A 24,543-nucleotide genomic window follows, 5' to 3' on the forward strand; every position below is an offset into this window, starting at 1 on the left:
TTTATATGAGTCAGGCACAGTATGTTGTTTTTTATACTTTTCCTTGGACTACAAATTGTTTTGAAATGTCAACTGTATAGTAACTATGAGTACCTAATTTGAATAAAGGAGTGCACAAAGATATGTATCTTTCTATACATGTACCACAATCTCCACACTCACATGCAGGCACACACATAAGGAGATGGGAAGATGAAAGTCTGGAGGTAATTTTTAGAATGAGGTACAGGAGAAAGGGAGGGGTCATTTGCTCAAACTATTAGGAAGCTGGAATTACAGAATTCTGGTAATTTGGAATTCTATACAAAGAAACTAAAGAACCTGGGCTTAATTGAGCTACTCCATAAAAGGTTAACTAGTCACACACAGAACAAATGATGGCTATTTCCTTCCTATCTTTGATTCTAATTTTAAAAACACAGTAATGCATTTGACAGAATTGGTTTTACACTAAAGTAACAACTCTTACACAAAGCGGAAAAACAAAACAGGTTTTAATGGTTAAAACAGATGAATTAATAGGTTTATAATAACCATTAACTAAGGGAAGCCCTAGAACAAGAAATAAGGATTTTTAATTGCATGCAAAACCTAGTTACCATAAAAACCAATGCAATACCAAAATATCTCAGCTTCCTAGCATAGACTCCAGGTCTTTTCATTTCCAATTCTTGGCAGTCAAAATATGTACACTTGTATATGCACCTGGTTGTGGAGGGATAAGCTCATTCACATAGGACTACAAATATCTCTCACAGGTAGGAGGGCACAAAAGAACAATATCTTCCTCCACTTTTTTGGGTCCATCTTGAAAAACAAAAAAGGCACTCCCAAAGGTTCCTTGGTAACACCTTTGTTAGGTTTCTTGATTACTAACATAATCTTTACATGTAAGGTTAATGGTCCACTCATTTCATAGATCTGGGAACCATCAGGCATTGGAACTGCCTTTAACTCACATGCCAAACAACTGGCTTCCTTAAACAATGACAAAAACTGTATACTTGTTTTAAAAACATTTGGGCTTTGTTTCCTTGACAACTTATATATGCTTAATCACTGGACTTTGGCATGCAGAGCCAAACATATCGTGGAACTGAAAGAACCACAATATGACATGGTGACAGAAGACTCTTTGAATCATTATTCTCAGTTTTCCACTATTGGCTGCTCCAGCTCCCTTATACTAATCCAACTTTGTCCCTCAGAGCACCCATGCTCTGAACCTAGGTTTAATCTCTCTGCCGAAAGATTTATTAAAGATACTTAGATAAATTACCAAGTCTTTCTCTATGATCATCAAAGAGTAAGGGAAGTCAGATGCTCATGGGCAGTTGTCCACTACTCACAGAATCTTTAGAAACTATTTGCCTGAGGCCAAGGAGAATTTGCTTTATCACTAAATCTGACCCATGTCGAGCCATACTAAAACTGCACTTGGGTACTAGTCTCAAATCAAATTGAGCTTATGTATTGCTCTACATTTATTGCATCCATGCTGTGTGCAATTTCTGATGCTGAATAAGAGAAATGCGGCAATTAAAGGCTTCACCACAAGCGTCACATTCATGGGTTTCTTGGGTTTTCACCTCTGCATGGATCTTCTGATGGTTGACAAGACTGCGCTGTTGACTGAAACTTTTGTCGCACTTCTCACACTTATAAGGTTTCTCTCCTGTGTGTATTCTCTGATGCTGAATAAGACCCGAGTTCCGGCTAAAGGCCTTTCCACATTCATCACATTTATGGGGTTTATTACCTGTATGAACACCCTGATGTCGAATAAGATTACAAAGCTGACTAAAGCTTTTTCCACACTGTCTGCACAAATAGGGTCTCTCACCAGTGTGGATCCTCTGATGTTCAATAAGAAATGAGCTCCGGCTGAAGCTTTTCCCACAGACAGTACATAGATAGGGCTTTTCACCAGTGTGAATTCTTTGATGTTGTACAAGATGAGCACTAACACTAAAAGTTTTCCCGCATTCATCACATTTATAAGACTTCTCCTTAGGGTAGACTTCCTGCTGTATAACAAGACTGCAATTTGGATCAAAACTTTCCTTAGTTTCATTGTATGGATAAGTCTTCTCCCTGGTGTGAATTCTCTGATGCTGAATAAGACCTGAGCTTCTACTAAAGGCTTTTCCACATTCCTCACATTTATGGGGCTTGTCTCCTGTGTGAATTCTCTGATGACGAGTAAGGTTGCAAAGTTGACTGAAACTTTTCCCACACTCTTTGCACTGATAAGGTCTTTCACCAGTATGGATCCTCTGATGTTCAATAAGGAATGAGCTCCGACTGAAACTTTTTCCACACTCAATACAAAGAAAAGGCTTCTCGCCAGTGTGAATTTTTTGGTGTTGTATAAGGTATGTGCTTAATCGAAAGGCTTTCCCACATTCACCACATTTATGGGGTCTTTCCCCAGTGTGAATTCTTTGATGCTCAACAAGCAATGAATTTCGACTAAAGCTCTTCTTACATTTGGTACAGTGATAAGGTTTCTCACCAGTGTGAGTTCTTTGATGCTCAATAAGGTGTGATTTCCAACTGAAGGCTTTCCCACAGTCACTACATTTATGGGGTTTCTCACCTGTATGAATCCTTTGATGTTTAACAAGGCTCCTTCTCTGGCTGAAGCTCTGTTTACACTGATTACACTGATAGGGTCTTTCTCCAGTGTGGATTCTCTGATGTCTAATAAGGGTTGAGCTCACACTAAAGGTTTTTCCACAGTAATTACACTCATAGGGCCTTTCCCCAGTGTGAATTCTCTGATGTTCAATAACAAATGAACTGCGACTAAAACTTTTCCCACATTCATTGCACTGAAAAGGTTTCTCACCAGTATGGACCCTTTGATGTTGAATGAAATGGGCCTTGCGGACAAAACCCTTTCCACATTCTTCACATTTATGGCATTTCTCTTCTGAGTTTGGTCTTTTACGGATAATGTTAGTGTTTTCTCTGAACATTCTCTGTTCCTGGGTCAAAGATTCCCTTGGTATTTCCCATAGGAAGATCCCTCTTTGTTTATCTAACCTACCAACAAGTTCAAAGGTTTCTCTACCCATAGGATCCTGGTCAATTTCACTTTTGATTCTTGTAACTATTACACCCTGTGGTTCCACTTCTTCCTCAATTTCTTCAATCTCTTGTTTTACAGTTGGCTCCTCATCCTTATCTCTGTTCAAAACATCTGGAATAATAAAAAAGACATACAAAGATCAATCAAGGTCTTTGAAGCAAGGAGAAACAAAGTACGATGGGCAAACAAAGAAACAAATCAAGTGAAGGTGGGATTAATCAGTCTATCAAGGAAAACAGGGTAGGATGAAAAAAAAAACTCCACTAAGTTCAAGAAAATTTAGGATGAGAAAGCATTATTGGAATATGATCAGACCAAATAATTAACAGAAGGGACCAGATGCTAATGGCTAGGCATAGTGGCTCATGCCTGTAATCCTAGCATTTTGGGAGAGTGAGGTGGGAGGATCACTTGAGCTCAGGAGTTTGAGACCAGCCTGGGCAACAGTGAGATTTCATCTCTACAAAAAAAAAATTTTTTTAATTAGCCAGACATGGTGGTGCACACCTGTAGTCCCAGCTACTCAGGTAGCTGAGGTGGGAGGATTGATCACTTAAGCCCAACAGGCTGAGGCTGCAGCAAGCCGTGTTTGCGTTGCTGCACACCAGCCTAGGCAATAGAGTGAGACCTAATCTCAAAAAATAAAAATAAAAATAAAAAAGATGCTAAGAAGGATAAAAGACAAAGATCCAGGGGAAACAATAATTCATTCATTAACAAGCATTTACTCATGTCAAAAACACTCCAGAAACATTGTAATCAGCCAGTATTCAGAGATAAGACATGAAGCCCCCCTGCCAAATGGAATGGATGTTAAGTAAAAAATGGGGAAAGAAAATAATATGATAAAGAAAATATTAAGTAAAAAGCAGTTCCTGTATAAAGAGACAAAATGGCTTTTAAAAACAACAATAAAGGGTTAGGTGACAGAGAGTCTATGATATCGAGATGCAGAATAAAATAAGTATTAAGAAACATGGTCAGAGTTCATGGGAGCAACAACCAAAAAGGACAGTCTGTGGTAGCTTATGACTTCACCTACCACAAATCATACCTCAAGTACAAGTGATTCTAAACTCTCTAACAATATAAGACCCAAGGTTCACCATCTTGTTCCAACTGAGAGGCTGCATGACATCTGAGAAATGAAAATCTTGCATGTGTTGAAGAAAAGACAGCACAGTGGTCTATGATATAACAAAGCGTCATATAGTACATTTAGGCCTGCTTCTGACATCTTCCTGATTTTCCATCTCTTGCTGGAATAGATATTAGATAATTCTGCTAGAAGATTCAATAATGACCATATTTATATTTGGCCCCAAACAAGCTCCTTTTTCATACGTCCTCTTTTCTCTCAATTTTTTGTGGAGCCATCTTTGAATTTTCTATTTGCTTACTTCATTATTTTATTCTAAAATAACCTTTTCCTATTCCCTTAAGAAACTACTAGAAATTTTATTTCTTTTAGCTAGTGTCCCCTCTCAAATTTTTCAGTAGGCTGTATTGTCTTTCACATAATGAAAAAACATGAAAGAACTCCCTCAACTTTCTGTCCTCTACCTATAAAATTATCTGCCAATGGTACATAAAGATATATCTGATTCTTATGCAAAGCTAATCCATCCACCACTTATCGATCCCACTCACCTCTGGGCATTTGCTTAATTATCCCGTCTTTCCTCTTTCTTCAATACACACTCTCTATTGACACTTTCCTACCATTACATAAATATGTCCAATTTTATCTTGAACCTGAAATCCTTCTCTTTATGAAAGCCAAGCATTGAGAAAAAAATCTTAACACCGAGGTTTTCTATTTCTTGTGTTTTCCATGCCCAACCTCTTCCTATTCAATCTATTCTGCAACCTATGGTGAAATCTGGTTTCTGTTTCCAGCATCTAGAGAAACTTCTCATTAGATTACCAAGGACTCAAATAAAAATAAAATGGGCATTTTTTTTTTTTTTTTTTTTTGAGACAGAGTTTCACTCTTACTGCCCAGGCTGGAGTGCAATGGAGTGATCTTGGCTCACTACAACCTCCACCTCGTGGGTTCAAGCAATTCTCCTGCCTCAGCCTCCCAAGTAGCTGGGATTACAGGCACCCACCACCGTGTCTAGCTAACTTTTTTGCATTTTTAGTAGAGATGGGGTTTCACCATATTGGTCTCGAACTCTGACCTCATGTGATCCACTCACCTCGGCTTCCCAAAGTGCTGGGATTACAGGAGTGAGCCACTGTGCCTGGCCTAAAATGGGCATGTTTCAGTCCTTATGTTATTCAGCAGCATCTAACACTGTTGACCACCCCTATTTCTTGACATTATCTGTTTTTGGTTTCTACGCTATTACATTCTTTTATTTCCTTCCCTACTTCTTTGGCCTTTTCCGATGAATTTCCCTCATTTTTTTTTTTTTTTTTTTTTTGAGACGGAGTCTCGCTCTGTCACCCAGGCTGGAGTGCAGTGGCGTGATCTCGGCCCACTGCAAGCTCCGCCTCCCGGGTTCACGCCATTCTCCTGCCTCAGCCTCTCCGAGCAGCTGGGACTACAGGCGCCTGCCATCACGCCCGGCTATTTTTTTGTATTTTTAGTAGAGATGGGGTTTCACCGTGGTCTCGATCTCCTGACCTCGTGATCCGCCCGCCTCGGCCTCCCAAAGTGCTGGGATTACAAGCGTGAGCCACCGCGCCCGGCCCATTTATTTCTTTTCCTTTGTCAACTGATTTTTGTTATTGTTACCCACATTTACATCCTTACTTGTTCTGTATATACACCCTCTAGATATCTCCAGTTAAATGCCTCACGAAGGGCTCACAATTAACATGGTCATAATCATCTGGTTTCATGCCTTTCCCCACCTTTAATTATCTCTTGAAAGGCACCATCATCCATTACCCTACAGTCTCAAAGCAGGACTCATCCTGTATTTCTCCCTTCTTCTTACTGTTAATCAATCATCCAAATCCTGGATTTCTCTCTAGCACCTATCTTTCATCCCTCACAATCATGTAGCTGCCTTATAATCTTTGGCTCCAGTCTTCAGGCTGCCAACACATTATATATGCCTTACTGATTCTAGAAGAGATCTCTACAAAACAGAATTCTACTCATGTCATCGCCTGTAGATTTAGCAGCTCCCCATTACCTTTAAGATCAAATCAAGCTCTTTGCTATGATACAACTCTTCATGACACAGTCTCTAAGCCTCAAGTCATGTTCCTATCTACTTTATCATACTTTATGTAGGCAAATTGTTTGTGTTACAGTCTTTCATGTCTTATCTTTACATATCTCATTTACTAAATGTCCTTCAACACTGTTTACCTGGCAAACTTTTGGTTTCACTTTAAGATTCAAAGCAATCTTTAAGTTTAAAGCTACAGTTCCTCTACAAAGCCTTTACTAAGTCCACTAGACAGATTTAGGTGTTCTATTTTTTTATTACCAGCCCTCCACCATAATTCTATTATTGCTATGATTACACTGCATTTTTTAACTGTTTGTTATTTGTTTGTCTCTTCCACTAGATTGTAAATTCTTTGTGAGAAGGCAGTCTCTTCAGAATATTTGTTCAGTTATATTAGTTGGATTAGTGGATACTGTTCTGTCAATTTCATTCAAATGAATAAGATAAAATGATCATTACTTGAAGATGATATGAATATATACCTAAAATTCCTAGAAGAAGCAAATAAAATATAATCATAACAAGATTAAAAAGCTTATGCTTAGTACAAAAAAGTTAGTAAGTATTATACAGAAATGATATAAACTCTTCACAATAATAACAAAAAACATAAAACCTAGGAATAAACATAAGAAATGTGTAAGATCCATAAAAATATTCCATAAAATTTTTCTGAAAGACAAAAGGATACAGTTAAACAGAGTCAACCAAATGGCTAAAGAGATTCAATATTATAATGATCTCAATTCTTTTCAATCTATGAAACTAATCACATTCCAATCAAAAATCATATGAACCAATAAAAAAGTAAATAAATCTAAAGTTTAGAAGAAGGCAGACTAGGGCCGGGCGCGGTGGCTCACGCTTGTAATCCCAGCACTTTGGGAGGCCGAGGCAGGCGGATCACGAGGTCAGGAGATTGAGACCATGGTGAAACCCCGTCTCTACTAAAAATACAAAAAATTAGCCGGGCGTGGTGGCGGGCGCCTGTAGTCCCAGCTACTCAGAGAGGCTGAGGCAGGAGAATGGGGTGAACCTGGGAGGCGGAGCTTGCAGTGAGCCGAGATTGCGCCACTGCACTCCAGCCTGGGCGACAGAGCAAGACTCCATCTCAAAAAAAAAAGAAGAAGGCAGACTAGTGAAGTACATCCTGAAAAAGATTATTAAAGAATGACTTATATTACCAGACATAAAATGTAATATATTGTTAAAGCGAATAAAACAATGACATTCTCATAAAAATAAATAGGTCAACAGGATGGGCAGGTGAAGAAAACAAGTGTAAGGCTTCCACACAGAGCAGCCTTGAAGTGACTATCCATTAGAGCTGGGCTTGGCAATGCTTATGCAATATCTTCCCATCCTGTGGTCATGGCCAATTTTTCTACACAGATAGTTGACTCAAAGTGAGTTTCGCCAAAGAACCTGGAATTAAAACTGAAAATGCTAGTTATTCAGAAGGTAGCTAGAATTGTAACCTATCAAACCAGAAGCCAAAAGGACAGAAGTATGTGAACATAAGAAGGAAAGGCTAAACTGTCAAGGAGAAAAAAGAGATAAGACAGTGTTATAGACTGAATGTTTGTGTTCCCACCAAATATTCATATGGTGAAGCCCTAATCCACAATGTGGTGATATTTGGAGGTGGGGCCTTTGGGAAGTAATTAAATTTAGATGAGGTCATGATGGTGGGGCCCCCATGATGGGATTAGTGTTCTTATAAAAAGAGGAACAAAGACCAGAACGTTTGCTCTATCTCTCTCCCCTTCTGCCATGTGAAGACACAGTAATAAGGTGGCAATCTGCAAGTCATTGCGGAAAGAGTCATTAAAATTGAAGATGTCAAAGATCTGAGAAATTAAGCGATCATCCGTATCATCGATGTAGCTATTAAAGTTTTTTAAAAATAAGCTTGAAAAGGAAAAGTGTGAATGAAAAGCCAAAACTATAAAGCTAGACAAGAGTTGCATTATGAAAAGCAGTTAAGATGATGTAGAAGAGAATACTGCATTGCAACAGTAGAGTAATAGTGATCTCTCATCAAGGGAGCTCTCACCAAAGGGATGGAGATAGGGTCTATTGAGGAGGATGAAAAGACTACAGGAGGAGAAATGATGAATGATGGAAAGCTGTATTTAAGCTGAAATAAAGAAGACAGCCTACAAGTACAAGATCATCTATGGGCACACTGTCACACCTAGTCCATATGGTATTTACATGCTCCAGTTCTAGGAGAAGGCAGGGCCAGGCACTTACTTGGTTCTATCAACCAGAATACCGTATGTATGGATAAGCTGGCAGTGACTGAGACACAACATGGCATATGGCATATTAAAACACACACACACACACACACACACACACACACACACATCAGCAGCTGATATGGCTGAAGACTAAAGTGGTGTGCAGGAAAAAACAGGTGAGGCAAGAAAGATAGGCAGAGGCTATACTTGAAAGGTCCTATATGATAAGAAATTAACATTTTTATCCTTTAAGCTATCAGGAACCATCAGAAGTTTTACACAGTTAACTAATACAAAATCACTTTGGTGGCAGTAGAGAGAATATATTTTAAAAAAGGAGACTAGTGGCAAGGGGGTAGTTTAGGGGTTAATGCAATAATCCAGTTAAGAGATACTGAGTCTTAAATTAACTGTACTTACTCAGTCATATAAATATTTAAGAAGCATATAATATAGGCCTGGCTCTGTGCTAAGTGCTGGAGAAATCAAATGAAACAGGTATGTTTACCATCCTCATGGTAATCAGTGAGGTTAGAAAAGTAACATATATAGAATGATTGTAGTATAGTATGATAAATTCAATAGCAGGAGTATATACAAGGTAAAACAAAGAAAGGAGTGCTTAACTCTGGAGAGAAGCCCTTGATTTTAATGGATTGAAACTTGCCAGGTTTGAGTTACTCATGTGGTCTTCAAAAGATGACTAGAATTTGAAACTCAACAGAGAAGATGATGACAACAATATAAGTCAACATTTATATTGTTCTTACTACATGTTAGTGTGTTAAGTGTTTTACGTATATTAATTCAGTCAGTGCTCACAATAACCCTATGAGGTAGGTGCTATTATTATTTCCATTTTATAAAAAAATAAACTGAGGCAAAGAGAGGTTAAATTACTATAGTCACCAGGCTAAGTAAGTGGTGGAACGAGGATTTAAACCTAGGCAGTTAGGCTCCACATTACCTTTCTTAGGTGGAAATAAAGATTTGGGCCAGGCACGGTGGCTCACGCCTGTAATCCCAGCACTTTGGGAGGCCAAGGTGGGCGGATCACCTGAGATCGGGAGTTCGAGACCAGCCCAGCCAACACAGTGAAACCCCTTCTCTACTAAAAATACAAAAATTAGCTGGGTGTGGTGGTGCATGCCTGTTTATCTCAGCTACTCAGGAGGCTGAGGCAGGAGAATCTCTTGAACCCAGGAGGCGGAAGCTGCAGTGAGCTGAGATCACGCCATTGCACTCCAGCCTGGGCAATAGAATGAGGCTACGTCTTGAAAAAAAAATTGGGACTTATTTTCACAGAGTGGTAGCTGATGACCTGAGTGTAGGTAAGGTCCCCCAAGGAAAGAGTACAGACTGAGGGGAAGTCTGAGAATGCAAGCCAATGGAGGGAAACAATAAAGAGTTTCACATATTCATAGAGAGGACCATAAAATAAGGTCCCAAAAGAGTCTACTGCATTTGACAATGATGTGTTACAGATCACTGTTAAACAATTTAAAGGGAGTATTAGAGGCAAGACAAAGGGGCTCAGACACAAGAGGAGGTAAAGAAGTACAGAACACACATTAACTACTCTTACAAAATCTTGACTATGAAGAGAACAAGTAGTAAATTATAGGCAGCAGCAAGAGGGAGAGTCTGACTCATAGGAGGGATTTTTTCTTTTTTCCTCTCTTTTCTCCTATTGAAGAGTTATGAACATACCAATCATCAGAATAAGGGTACCAAGGGAGAAGAAATAGTGACTGAAACTATAAAGGAAAAAAGAATGACTGATTAGTTTCTGGAAACGTGAGAAGATGAGAGCAGCTTTAAGTGTGTAGATAAGAGGCAGAGAAGTTGAGAGTTCGTGCTTATTGGCCTTTATTTTCTCTGAGAAACAGAAAGTGAGCTTCACTACTGAATGATGGATAAGCTTTTGGAATAGTCACTAAAAAGAACAGGGCAGTGAGCATATCAAGGACAAAAAATATTGCTAAGATACAAAAACCCAGTGGAGAGTAGAAGAAAAAGGCCATACTTATATACAGGATATCAATCTCTCTGGTTAGAGAATTTCTCCTGCTATGTTTAGCAATTTGGGTAGGAAAGAGGGAAAGGTGCATTTTATAACAAATACAGGATTTGAAGTTTGCAGAATGGGTAGAGAATAATGACAAGCTAGCAAGAGAGCTTGCTGGTGATTAGATGGGGAGACAAGCCCAGAAAGGTTGGACACCTTGGTGAAAAAACAGAGATGTCAAGGGACAGGAAACATCGTTAATAATGAATGGGTTTAGGTGGAAAGGAGTAGGAAAGATAGAGAAGTTGTAGTAAGCTCCACAAGGGGAGAAAGCCTGTCTGTTTTGGTTACCCTTGTCTAGTCACAGTCAATAAACTTCCATTGCCGAATAACTGGTCAGAGAATAGGGTATTGGGATTTACGATTTGCCTGTTATGACAAAACTAGTATGATCAATGATGTAAGGTGCTGAGAAAAAGTGGAAAGCAAGGTGCCTGAAGTAAGATCCACTGAGGCTGAAGTATTAACTGGGTCATCCAGGCACGAGTTAAAATAGACTATGAAACATGTGACAAAGTTATGTGTGAAGGACCAAACTAAAAGTTGACAGATAAGTGAAAAGGAATTGACTGGAAAAAGCAAGACTGCTGAGACCTCAAAGAAGGAGAGATTTTGTTTGAAGGTGGAAAACCGATGCTTTGGGGACAGCATTTAAAAGCTGAGTGAACAATAACTTCCCCCTTCCAACACTGAGACAAAGGATGGGGAAGGAGGCGGATGTGGGAGAATAAGCAGCCCCCACTTGAAAAACTGCCAGAGAAACGTTGTCCTTGGGAAAGTGCCAGGTTTCAGTTAAGGCCAGGAGGGAAGGAACATTATGTGAAGATGAACAGGGGCTCCAGAAGGCAGAGTGAAAAGGGGTGGGAGGAAAGCTGTGGGAGGATGAGCCAGGACGGAAAGTACAGAACAATATGGGAATGAGATTATGAAGACAGGATGCCCGAAAGGCTTGCAGTTTGGTCACTTCAAGGAAGCTAGGGATGAGAGTTATGGAAACAATTAATGGCTAAAAGGTTTGAATCAGAACTTTGGAACAAAGCAGTTTTGGTACTGGTTTCCGTCCAAATGTTCTGTTAGTCTGATTTCTCTCTACCTTCTTAGATATTTTAATTAGAGAAACAGCAGATTCTTACCCAGTGAGACCAGGTTTCCATAATTCTCCATCATGACATCTTTATACAGGCTTCTCTGAGCTGGGTCCAGATAATCCCACTCCTCCTGGGTAAAAAACACAGCCACATCCTCAAATGTCAGCAACCCCTGAAATAGTATGATTTCTGTAGTCAGTTCCTGTTGTCTCAAGGACAATTCGACCACTAAAAGTGGCAGAGGCAATCACTTATCGTGGCCAAGTAGGCTAGGAGGAACATGATAACTGAAAGTTCCATATGTTGCCCAATTCGGGGAACGAACTGTAACTGACAGACATCTCAGACTAGAAAGGACCTATGGATAAGCCTTTTCTGATTTATTATGCCCTAAGAGTTTAATTTTAGTAAACTGCCCCAAGGCCTCTCCAAGCTTCCCTCACCTCACTGCCTACTTCAATTTTCCATTTGCACTGCCTTGTGACTCTATTCAATTCAATTCAATTCCTTGAGGTTCTCTAAGGGTGTACCTTGGGGTCCAGGCACTGTGCCAGGAACAGAAGACACAAGGGAAGGTCAAAAATGGTGCTTCACCTGAAGAACTCACAAATGAGAGAACTAGTCTGGAGCATTACTTATTTTCTCAGGCCGATTTATCAAGTCTCTCTAGAAAAAGAAAAAAAAAAAAGGGAGCCAGTGGGCAGTTTGTTCGCGAACCGCACCCCAGTGCACTAGTGGGGAGTTCCTTGCAAGGCGCTGGCCCTAAAGAGGCGGTCAGGAGGTTGGTGGGGGGCCTGGGGGAGAAAGCAGTGGTGCGGCCTAGCTGGGGTAGTGACGAGACAACCGGGATCCCCGGGGGGTGCTTACTTACCTTTGACTCCGGCGGGGGGCTCGGGGAAGCCATCTCCCAGGCAGGGAATAGGGGCAGGAATTGGGGGCGGCCTCACGGAAAGGAGCCTCTGGTGAGGCCTACCCGGCTGCTGGAAATTAGGCTCGACGAAGACGACGATCCCTGGCTGGGTCTGGCCAGTGCCTGCCTCGGCCCCCAGGCGGTCACGACCCCAACAGCATATCAGACGCGATCCCTGGCTGTCCCCCAACCCCGAACCCCAACCCCTACTCCTGCCTGGTTACGAAGCCTTTCAGGCCTCGCTAGAGCCTCCTCCCCGCTGCCAGTTCCTCCTCCTTTCAGCCAAGTAACGCTATGACCGCCCGCCCCCGGACCAGAAGGCGTCACCCAGGTTCTCCCCGGGGCCCCCACAACTACAACTCCCGTCATGCTCGGAAAGAGCGCCGCGGTCCACACGCCGCCAGCAACAGCTACCGGACTACATTTCCCAGCGTGCAAAGGGCGAGGGAGCCTAAAGGAAAAAGAAAGCTCTTGCCACTGGGATTGTATCCGATTGGCTGGTCTGAGCGCGTCACTGCTGGCTGAAGGCAGCGCTCAGGCCCGTAGATCTCATCGAAGATGGCGGCGCGATCTATGTCGGGCATTACCAGAAGAATCTTCGTGTGGACAGTCTCAGGGACACCACGTAGAGAATTTTGGTCTCGATTCAGGTAAAGCTGAATGGTGGACGGTGGGTCATGTTCAAGGAAAGTTAAGGAGGATTAGGGACGAATTCAAAAGAGAGTGTTACGCCATCGTGGTCCCGCGCCTGATCAGAGCAAGGACAAGGAGGTTAGGGTCCCGAGTTGAGAAGCACTCATTGAGTGGTGGGACCCAGTCTCTTCCACTCTCAGCCTTAGTTTTCTCATCTTATAACGAAAATACCACCCCCTTTCCTTTTCACTTCACTCATTCATTTATTTATTAAGCAAGCAGGATTAACCTCGTGTGCGAGACACCGAGTGTGTTGTCTGCAAAGACATGAAAGCGCTTGGTAAACTAAACTAATTTGCCGGCTGTGTTTCTTCACAAGCAAGGTTCAGTAATGAAGTACTGCCTCCTCATTTTGTTTGTTCATTCATTCAGTCATTCAACAGATTTCTTAGGGCCAGCATTACTCTAAGCGCATAGGATACAGCAGGAAAAACAAAATCAATTCTCATCCTCGAGGTACTCCAACATATGAGGAAACAGACCCACAGGAGGGAAGTGATTTTCCCAAAGTCACAAAACAAGTTAATTGCAAAGCTGGATCTAGAACATACGTCTGCTAACTGCCCATCTACTGCTTTTTCCGCTGCACGGCCGCACCGTGTGTAATTGTTTAAAGGTAAATCTAATTTGACTTAGATAGTGTTTAGGAAGTCAAAACGTATGGTAGGAACCCTAGGGAACAATGTATGCCCTCTTAGGTTTCAAACAGAAACCACTACAATTAGAAAAGATCTTTTTCATCAGTTCATATATTAGCTTTCCCTCTTCTTTGGTTAATATTTGTTATTATCTCTCAAATCTCTTCTAAGTTTGTTTTATTCATTCACTCAACAAATATTTTTTAGGCTGTTTGCTATAGGCCAGGCTATATCTTAGGTGTCGTAAGAATACATTGGTTACTAAAACAGACCAAATTTTTGTTCTCGTAGGGCATATGTTCTAATGGAGGAAGAAATGAACAAATGTGTAATGTAATTTCAGGAAGTGCTAAATTATGAAGAAAACTAGGGGAAATAAGAGATTACTGAGAATGATGATTATATTTTCTTTACTATTTTAAAAATTTTATATATTTAAGGTATAAAACTTGATGTTGATTATTAGTCAAGCTAATTATCATATTCATCTCTTCACATACTTTCTGTTTTGTTTTGTTTTGTTTTGGAGAAAGGAGTTCTCACTATGTTGCCCAGGCTGGTCTTGAACTCCTGGGCTCAAGTAATTTTCCTGCCTTGGCCTCCCAAATTGCTGGGATTCCAGGGGTGAGCCACCATGCCTAGCCAGTTAGAATTTTTGTGTGTGTGGTGAAAACACTTAAGATTTACTCTCAGAAGATTTCAGGTATACAGTACAGTATTACTAATGATCGTCACCATGGTGTACATAAGATCTTAAGATCTCTGGAACTTATTCATTCTAGATAATTTAAATTTTACCTTTGTCCAGTGTCTCTCCATTTCCGCCACCCCTGGTAACTACCATTCTACTCTCTGTTTCTATGAATTTGACTTTTTTTTTGTTTGTTTTGGAGATGGAGTCTCACTGTGTCTCCAGGCTGGAGTGCAGTGGTGCTGTCTCGGCTCACTGCAACCTCTGCCTCCCAGGTTCAAGCGATTCTGCTGCCTCAGCCTCCCGAGTAGCTGGGACTACAGGTGCCCGCCACCACACCCAGCTAATTTTTGTATTTTTAGTAGAGACAGGGTTTCTCCATGTTGGCCAGAATGGTCTTGATCTCTTGACCTTATGATCCACCTACCTCAGCCTCCCAAAGTGCTGGGATTACAGGCGTGAGCCACTGCACCCGGCCTAATTTGACTTTTTTAGATACTACATATAAGTCAGATCATGTGGTATTACTCTGTCTGGCTTATTTCTCTTAGCATAATATTTTCCAGGTTCATCCATGTGTTACGAATATCCTTTTTTAAGGCTGAATAAAATGCCATTTTATGTGTGTGTATATATGCACGCACATAATATGTACATATATTCATAATGGATATACATATATACACATGGCATTTTATTCAGCCTTAAATATTTTGTGTGTGTGTATATACATTTATACATTTACATGTATACACACATGCTGCAATGAAGATGAGAGTGCAGATACCTCTTTGAGATACTGCTTTCATTTCCTTTGGATATATACTGAGTAGTAAGATTGCTAGATCTTAGGATAGTTGGGATAGTTCTGTTTATAACTTTTGAGGAACCTTAATACTGTTTTTTATAATGGCTATGCCAGTTTTCATTCCCACCAGCAGCATATAAGAGTGCTGTTTTTTCCATGTCCTCATCACACTTGTCTTTCTGGTAATGACCATCCTAAGGGGTATGAGGTGATGTTTATTTGTAATTTTTTTTTAATGTTTATGGATGCATAATAGTTGTAGATATTTATGGGGTACATATGATATTTTGATGCAAGCATACAATATGTAATAGCCAAATCTGAATAGTTGACATATCCATCACGTTATTTATCTCTTTGTTTTGGGAACATTCTAAATCTTCACTTCTAGCTATTTTGAAATATAAATAAATGACTACTAACTATAGTCACCCAATTGTGAAATCAAACACTAGAACTTACTCTTTTTAGCTGTATTCCTCTTCTCTAACTGTATTACTCCTTTTAACTGTATTTCTAGCCAATCTTCATACCTTACCTCCTCACTACCCTTCCCAGTCTCTGGTAACCATCAATTTATTACTACCTCCATGAGGTCATTTTTTTTTTTGGTTCACACATAGGAGCGAGAACATGCGATATCTTTCTGCACCTGGCTTATTTCACTTGAATGTCCTCCAGTTTCATCCACGTTACTGCAAATGACAGGATTTCATCCTTTTTTTAATGGCTGAATAATATTCCATTGAGTATATGTACGGTTTTTTTAATATCCATTCATCCTTTGGTAGAAACTTAGTTTGATTCCATATCTTGGCTATTGTGAATAGTGCTGTAATAAACATGGAGTACAGATATCTCTGTTAGACTGATTAACTTTCTTTTGGACATATACCCAGCAGTGGGATTGCTGGATCATATGGTAATTTTATTTTTAATTTCTTTGGGAAATTTCCATACTTTTCTCCATAGCAGTTGTACTAATTTACATTCCCACCAACAGTGTACTAGTGTTCCCCCTTTCTCTACATCCTTGCCAGCATTTGTTATTTTTTGTCTTTTAAATAATAGTCATTTTAACTCAGGTGAGATGATACCTCATTGTGTTATTGAGTTGCATTTCCCTGATGATTAGAGATCATTTTTTTATTTACCTGTTGGTCATTTGTATATCTTCTTTGAGAAATATGTATTCAGATCTTTTACTATTTTTAAATCAGGTTTTTTTTGTTGTTGTTACTGAGTTGTTTGGGTTCCTTGTATATTCTGGTTATTAATCCCTTGTCGGATAGTTTGCCAGTTTTTCTCCTGTTCTCTAGGTTGCCTGTTCACTTTGTTTATTGTTGCCTTTGCTATGCAGAAGCTTTTTAGTTTGATATAATCCCATTTGTCAATTTTTGTTCTTGTTGCCTGTGCTTTTGAGGTCTTAACTCAAAAGGTCATTGCCCAGACCAAAGTCTTGAAGCATCTCCCCAATGTTTTCTTCTAGTAGTGTTATAGTTTTGTAACTGCCCAACGGGTTCACTTTGCCTAGACAGAGCTGATGTATCAAGGCAGAGGAATTGCGATGGAGAAAGAGTAATTCACAGAGTCGGCTGTGCAGGAGAATGGAGTTTTATTATTAGTCAAATCTGTCCCCCCGAAAACTTGGGGACCGGAGGTTTTAAAGATAATTTGGCAGGTAGGGGCCCAGGAAATGGGGAGTGTTGATTGGTTGGGTTGGAAATGAAATCATAGAGGGTCTAAGTGAGTTCTTGCCAACTTATGTTCCTGGGTAGGATCACAGAACTGATTGAGTCAGATTACTGGCTTTGGTGGTGTAAGCTAATCCATTGAGTTCAGGGTCTGCAAAATATCTCAAGCACTGACCTTGGATTTTACAATAGCAGTGTTATCCCAGGAGTAATTTGGGGAGGATCAGACTCTTGCAGCCGGAGTCTGAATGACCCCTAACCATAATTTCTAATCTTGTAGCTAATTGTTAGTCCTACAAAAGCAAACTGGTTCCCAGGCAAGAAGGAGGTCTTTTCAGAAAAAGGCTATTATCAATTTTGTTTCAGAGTCAAACCATAAACTCATTTCCTTCCCAAGGTTAGTTTGGCCTATGCCCAGGAATGAACAAGGACAGCTTAAAGGTTAGAAGCAAGGTGGGGTCAGTTAGGTGCGATCTTTTTTTTTTTTTTTTGCTTAGCATTACTTTGGCTATTCAAGGCATTTTGTGGTTTCATACGAATTTTAGGATTTTTTTTCTATTTCTCTGAAGAACATCATTGGTATTTTGATAAAGATTATATTGACAGTATATCGCTTTGGGTAGCATAAACATTTCAACAACATCAATTCTCCCAATCCATGAATGTGGGATATCTCCATTTTTTGTGTGTCCCCTTCAATTTTTTTCATAAGTGTTTTATAGTTTTTATTGTAGAGACCTTTTACTTCTTTGTTGAAGTTTATTCCTAGATTTTTTTTTTTTTTGGTGGCTATTGTTAATGGAATTGATTTCTTGATTTCTTTTTCAGATTGTTTACTATTGGCATATGGAAATGCTACTGATTTTGTATGTTGATTTTTGTATTCTGAAATTTTACTGAATTTATAATTTCTAAGAGTTTTTTGGTGGATATTTAGGTTTTTCTAAATAAAAGATCATACATCAACAAGATATGTAAGATTATATATCTTACATATGATATGTAAGATTATATATCTTACATATGATACGTAAGATCATATATCAAATAAGAACCATTTGACTTTTCAATTTTGATCTACTTTATTTATTTCTCTTGTCTAATTGCTGTGGCTAGGACTTCAAGTTCTGTGTTGAATACAAGTGATGAAAGTGAGCATCCTTGTCTTGTTCAAGATCTTAGAGGAAAGGCTTTCAGTTTTTTCCCATTCAATGATGCTAGCTTGTTTTGTGTCCTTGTTTGGTGGGTTTGTCATGCATGACCTTTATTATGTTGAGGTATGTTCCTTCAGTATCCAGTTTATTGACAGTTTTTATCATGAAAGGATGTTGAAATGTATGAAATGCTATTTCAGCATCTATTGAAATGATCACATGATTCTTGTTCTTGATTCTATCAATGTGATGTATCGAGTTTGTTGATTTGCATATGTTGAACCATTCTTGCATTCTGGGATGAATCCCACTTAATCATGGTGAATGATCATTTTAATGTGTGGTTTAATTCTGTTTGCTAATGTTTTGTTGAGGATTTTTGCATCTGTGCTCACCAGGAATATTGACCTGTAGTTTTCCTTTTTTATTTTGTCTTTGTCTGGTTTTGGTATCAGGGTAATGCTGGTCTTGTAGAATGTGTTTTCCTTTTTTATTTTGTCTTTTTCTGGTTTTGGCATCAGGGTAATGCTGGCCTTGTAGAATGTGTTTGGAAATATTCTCTCCTCTTCAGTGTTTTGGAATAGCTTTGGTAGAATTCGTATTGATTGGCATTAGTTCTTCTTTAAATGCTTGGTAGAGATCAGTAGTGAAGCCATCAGGTCTTAAGCTTTTCTTTGATGGGAGACTTTTATTACAGCTTCTATCTCATTATTTCTGTTTGGGTTCTCTTTTTCTTCATGATTCAATCCTGGTAAGTTGTCTGTGTCTAGGAATTAATCCATCTCTTCTAGGTTTTCCAGTCTATTAACTTATAGTTGCTTGTAATAATCTCTTATTAGCCTTTAAATTTTTGTGATATCAGTGTAATAGCTCCTTTTTTGCCTCTGATTTTATGTATTTGTGTCTTCTCTCTGTTTTTCTTAGTCTAGCTAAAGGTTTGTTGATTGTAACTTTTCAATAAACCAACTTTTTAATTCATTGATCTTTTTTATTGCTTTTTTAGTCTATTTCATTTATTTCTACACTGATCTTATTTCTTTCCTTCTACTAATTTTGGGTTTGGTTTGTCTTTTTCTAATTTAAGGTGCATCTTTAGATTGTTTATATGAAGTTTTTCTTTTTTCATGTAGATGTTTACTATAAGCTTCCCTCTTACTACTGCTTCTGCTGTATCGCATAGGTTTTGATGTGTTGTGTTTTCATTTTCATTGCTTCAAAACGTTTTAAAATTTCCTTCCTAATTTCATCATTGACTCATTGGTCATTTGGGAGCATGTTATTTTTTATGTAGTTGTATAGTTTCCAGAGTTCTTGTTATTGATTCCTAGTTATACTGTTAGAGAAGTCCTTGATATGATTTTGAGTTTTATGAATTTGTTAAAACTTGTTTTGTGTTCTGTGATACAATCTACCCTGGAGAATGTACCATGTACTCATGAGAAGAATATGTGTTCTGCAGCAGTTGGGTGAAATGTTCTGTAAGTGTCAAGTCCATTTGCTGTAGAATGTAATTCCAGTCTTTCTTTGTTGATTTTGTCTGGATGATCTGTTATTGAGAGTGGATGTTGAAATCCACAACTATTAATGTATTGTAGTCTATCTCTTCCTTTAGATCTATTAATATTTGTGTTAAATGTTTAGGTTCTCCAATATTGGTTGCATATATATTTATAATTGTTATATGCTTTTGCTGAATTGACCTCTTTATGAGTATATAATGACCTTCTTTATCTCTTTTATAGTTTTTGACTTGAAATTTATTTTATCTGATATAAGTATAGCTACTCCTGTTCTTTTTGGTTTCTGTTTGCATGGAATATCTTTTTCCATCTCTTCACTTTCTGTGAAGTAGAACGTAAGTAAAATTAAAAGTCAGGTAGGATGTGATACACTCTGAGAGCAGTATAAACTGCTGAAGAGATAACATGAAATCACAATTATATTTGATTCTGGAAATTAAGTAAAGCCTCTTGGAAGACAACAATTTTATCCTAAGACTTACAGAATAAGCAAGATTTCCATAGGTGAAGATAAAAAACAGGCATTTTAAGATGTGACTTGAGCCAACACATTGTGTCAGGAAAGTGGGACTGTGCTTGGGACACAGGATATAGAGTATCACATGGAGTATATGTAGGTAATCAGTGAAAGGTAAGACCAGAAAGGTAGATTGGGATGGGATCTTGGAGGATGGGGAATCCCAGACAATGATTTACCTTACTTCTTCACCCATTCTTAGGAATTCTTACAGTATGTAAAATATGTACTTAGTTTTTTTCTGTCTCTCCCAACTCAGTTCAACCATGAATGTTCCAAGGGCAGGGGCCTACCATATTCTTTCCTACTCTCAGTGGTCCCCAGCGGTAATCAGTGTGCCATTGTTGATTTTGGTTGGTAGGCAACATTTGGTCTGGTGTTTGTCAGCTTCATTAATGGATTTGTGTGTTTGTTTTTGATCATTCCAGAAAAGAGAAAGAGCCAGTGGTTGTTGAGACAGTAGAAGAGAAAAAGGAACCTATCCCAGTGTGTCCACCCTTACGAAGCCGAGCATACACACCACCTGAAGATCTCCAGAGTCGTTTGGAATCTTATGTTAAAGAAGTTTTTGGTTCATCTCTTCCTAGTAATTGGCAAGATATCTCCCTGGAAGATAGTCATCTAAAGTTCAATCTTTTGGCTCATTTAGCTGATGACTTGGGTCATGTAGTCCCTAACTCCAGACTCCACCAGATGTGCAGGGTTAGAGATGTTCTTGATTTCTATAATGTCCCTATTCAAGATAGATCTAAATTTGATGAACTCAGTTCCAGTAATCTGCCCCCCAATTTGAAAATCACTTGGAGTTACTAAGCAATTTGGAAGAGAAGCACGTTGAAATCACTGTCTTTCCCTGAGCAAGGGTGCGCTCATTAGACCTTTTGATACTTTACCGTGTAAAATACTACCAGAACTGTTCTCCAAACCCACTTTTTCTGTAGAGGAATGTATCATCTCTTTTTGTCTCATATTACAAATGGACAAATAATGGACTTTCTATTTTCATATTTGCTGAAACCATTTTTTAAATGAAATTTGGTCATTATTTATGAAAAGTTTTGAGAGGGCACTGTCATTAACTCGGGTTTACGACAGGAGGACATTGCAAGTTCACACCGTTCATAAGCATAAAGTAGTTGCAAGAAAGTATTTTCATCCTGTTAGGATTCATATCTAAGATAGAGTTATGCATTGCACATATACAAATAAACTTTTATTAGATACCTATAAAAGAAACATAAAAGTATGTTGTATATTACTGACAGTTCTAGATTAATTTCTTTTAGAATTAAAGTAGATTTGTTAAAGTGTATTGTGTGTTGTAAATTTTTTCAGTGAAATTTGCTTGCGCTCTGCCTTGCCATTTCTTTCCAGTAAGTATAACTTTGAAAAAATTAGAATATGTGCCAAATATTGAGTGCTATGACTCTTCCTCATAAGAGATGTGCCAGATTCTATGTCTCATTGTGTATTCTCTTCAGAGGAGATGATGCTTATTTTAAACGTTTTTCTCTATAACTTTTAAAAAGTGGTGTTGAGTATTCACTAGAGTGGCAAGTCTTTGTACTTTAATGCACTTAATTTGTGGAAATTACTTAAATAGCAGGTTATCAGATGGTTCTGAATGACAAAGGTGTTAAATTCGGGATTTTTTTTTCAAGCTTTAGATACGGCTGGAGAGTAATGAGACAGAAGGAATGTCTTATATTGTTTTGACTGCTGACAATTCCTAAAGAAAAGTGATAGAAGGGTTTTTAACAAAAGAAATTGCATTTATTCTCTTTCCCAGGGTTACTCCTTTGAAGAGGGCAAAATTAAGTTGGGAATATAAATTCTGGCATCTTCATTAAGAAAATTAGTTAACAGTATAGACATGCCCTACAAATATCATCCACAGGCACTTCATTCAAGAACTTCAGGTGTCAGAGTGCCTGGAGCTCTGGAGCTTAGACATTAGAGTTGATCCGTTGGGGATTGGTTCCAGGACACCTACTTGGATACCAAAGTCCACAGATGCCCAAGCCCCTTTTATAAAATGATGTAGTATTTGCATATTATGTATGCACATCCATATACTTTAAATCATCTTTAGATTACTTATACTGAATAGAATGTAAATAGTATTTACAGTTGTGAATAGAATGTAAATAGTATTTACAGTTGTGAATAGAATGTAAATAGTATTTACAGTTGTGAATACAATGTAAATAGTATTTACAGTTGTGAATACAATGTAAATAGTTATGTAAATATGTAAATTTTAAAGTTATGTAAATATGTAGCTATGTAAATAGCTATAAAATAATATTTGCAATTGTGAATACTATAAATAGTTGTGAATGTAACTATTGTGAATACTATGTTATATGTTATAGTTGTGAATGTAAATAGTATTCACAGTTGTGAATGTAAATAGTATTCACAATTGTGAATGCAATGTAAATAGCTTTCACAATTGTGAATACAGTGTAAATAGCTATGTAAATAGTGAATACAATGTAAGTAGCTATGTAAATAGTTATGCTGATTAGGGAATAATGAGAAGGAAAAAAGTATACATATTCAGTACAGATGCAGTCATCCTTTTTGTCCCTGAACATTTTTGATCCACAATTGGTCAAATCCACAGATGGGGAACACACAGTCTTGGTAAATTTAGCCAACAAGGAGGGTAAACACATCCCAACAGGGAAGGTAAACTGCACATCCATCAGTACCTCTAGAGGGCATCACTGGTTTATAGTTCGATACAGTGACTGTATCAGAATAATGGCCTTTAGTTTTCCTGAAAGATTAAATTAGGCTTGCTGTTGTTTAATGAGATAATCAAACATATGATGTAATTTTAAAGGGTTTACATACAGAAGGCCTGCTGTATGTCCTTCTGCTTCTGCTGTGTAAAAGATTCAGCATGGTGTCATTGGAATTTTATGTACAGGATTTCATTATCTCATTTTCTATACAATTTTTCCTTCTGATCCAGAGACACAGAAAAACAAAGGGCAAGATGGAAATAAGGGATGAGAAGGTCTATGTGGAAAAACAGTTACAACTGGAGTGGTAACTGCAAAAACCAAGCAGCTTCGTGTGATTGTTAGGACAGAAGAAATTTCTCCTTTGTAGCCTAGAGCAAATTCTCAAAATTTAATGTGCATGTTAATCATTTGGGGATCTTTTATTCATTTTTTCATGTGGGCATCTTTTAAAAATGCAAATTCTGATTTGGTAAGTCTGGAGTAGGTCCTGAGCTTCTGCATGCTTCAAAAGCTGATTATGTTTTGAGAACATGGATCTAGATGCTAGTATTGAGGTGGGAGACAAGTACTGCCACCTGAAACAACAGTCTTGGTAAATTTAGCCAACAAGGAGGATAAACACATCCCAACAGGGAAGGTAAACTGTACGTCTATCAGTACCGCTAGAGGGCATCACTGGTTTATAGTTCAATACAGTGAATATATCAGAATAATGACCTTTAGTTTTCCTGAAAGATTAAATTAGGCTTGCTAACTTGTTTAATGAGATAATCAAATATATGATATAATTTTAAATGGTTTATATTTTTAAAAATTTAATGATTGCTACATAAAAAGGGTATCAGTTAACTAATTTTACTTAGATGGAACTTCTACAAGCTTAGTAGGTATGCTTAAATAAAGCCTGCTAATAAAATAGATTCAGACTCAATAGAATGGTTTTACACATGTAATATATGTTTTAAACAGCATAAAATAGACTCCTTCCTCTCTTCTTAACGTGTCATTTTTCTGATTACAAAAGTAGCACATTCCTTTTAGAAAATTGGGAAAGAAAAAAGCAAAATCAAGAATGAAAAAACTATCTTGCCACTCATAATTACTTAACATTTTGGTGTATTTCCAAATGAAAACAATTATTTTCCTGTATTTTACAATTACTATGGCATCATGCTCCCCTTCACATTATAAGCATTTCCCCATATTTTTAAAGACAAGAATAACAAATTTGATTAATAGCATATTATTGTATAATTAGATGTTATGCAATTATTTAACCAATATTCAGTTGGATATTTAAATTGTTCCCAGTGTTTTGCTCTTCTGGTCTTTTTAATCCTGCTTTTCTAGTTCTGAGAGAATTAGTCTGCCATAAATCTTTCTACTCAGAAGTAGAAGCTACTGTATTGTAAATTTCTTGACCCCAAACCTAAGAATGAACAATTTGGTCCTACTTCTTTGATTCATAATCCCAT

The 24,543-nt window shown here is 38.2% G+C and overlaps 2 protein-coding genes across 7 annotated transcripts; one reads left to right on the forward strand and one right to left on the reverse strand.

Moving 5' to 3' along the window:
• Window positions 1-477: 477 nt before the first annotated feature.
• ZNF189 (zinc finger protein 189) lies at window positions 478-13,025 on the reverse strand. Of its 6 annotated transcripts, XM_055271647.2 has the most exons (4): window positions 12,559-13,017; window positions 11,733-11,817; window positions 3,602-3,722; window positions 478-3,205 (listed from the first exon to the last, which is right to left on the reverse strand). In XM_055271647.2, exons 1-4 carry the CDS (start codon window positions 12,589-12,591, stop codon window positions 3,187-3,189), a joined length of 258 nt encoding a protein of 85 aa, XP_055127622.1. In that variant the 5' UTR covers window positions 12,592-13,017; the 3' UTR covers window positions 478-3,186. The 6 variants fall into 6 exon arrangements, with proteins under 6 accessions (XP_055127622.1, XP_055127618.1, XP_055127619.1 ...); XM_055271643.2 differs by lacking the exon at window positions 3,602-3,722 and having other exon boundaries at window positions 12,559-13,025; XM_055271644.2 differs by lacking the exon at window positions 3,602-3,722 and having other exon boundaries at window positions 11,733-11,814; window positions 12,559-12,997.
• Window positions 12,981-21,624, forward strand: MRPL50 (mitochondrial ribosomal protein L50). Its single transcript, XM_055271661.2, has 2 exons — window positions 12,981-13,247; window positions 20,741-21,624. Exons 1-2 carry the CDS (start codon window positions 13,156-13,158, stop codon window positions 21,123-21,125), a joined length of 477 nt encoding a protein of 158 aa, XP_055127636.1. The 5' UTR covers window positions 12,981-13,155; the 3' UTR covers window positions 21,126-21,624.
• Window positions 21,625-24,543: the final 2,919 nt, after the last annotated feature.

The sequence above is a fragment of the Symphalangus syndactylus genome, chromosome 3 (assembly GCF_028878055.3).
Source record: "Symphalangus syndactylus isolate Jambi chromosome 3, NHGRI_mSymSyn1-v2.1_pri, whole genome shotgun sequence".
NCBI lineage: Eukaryota > Metazoa > Chordata > Mammalia > Primates > Hylobatidae > Symphalangus > Symphalangus syndactylus.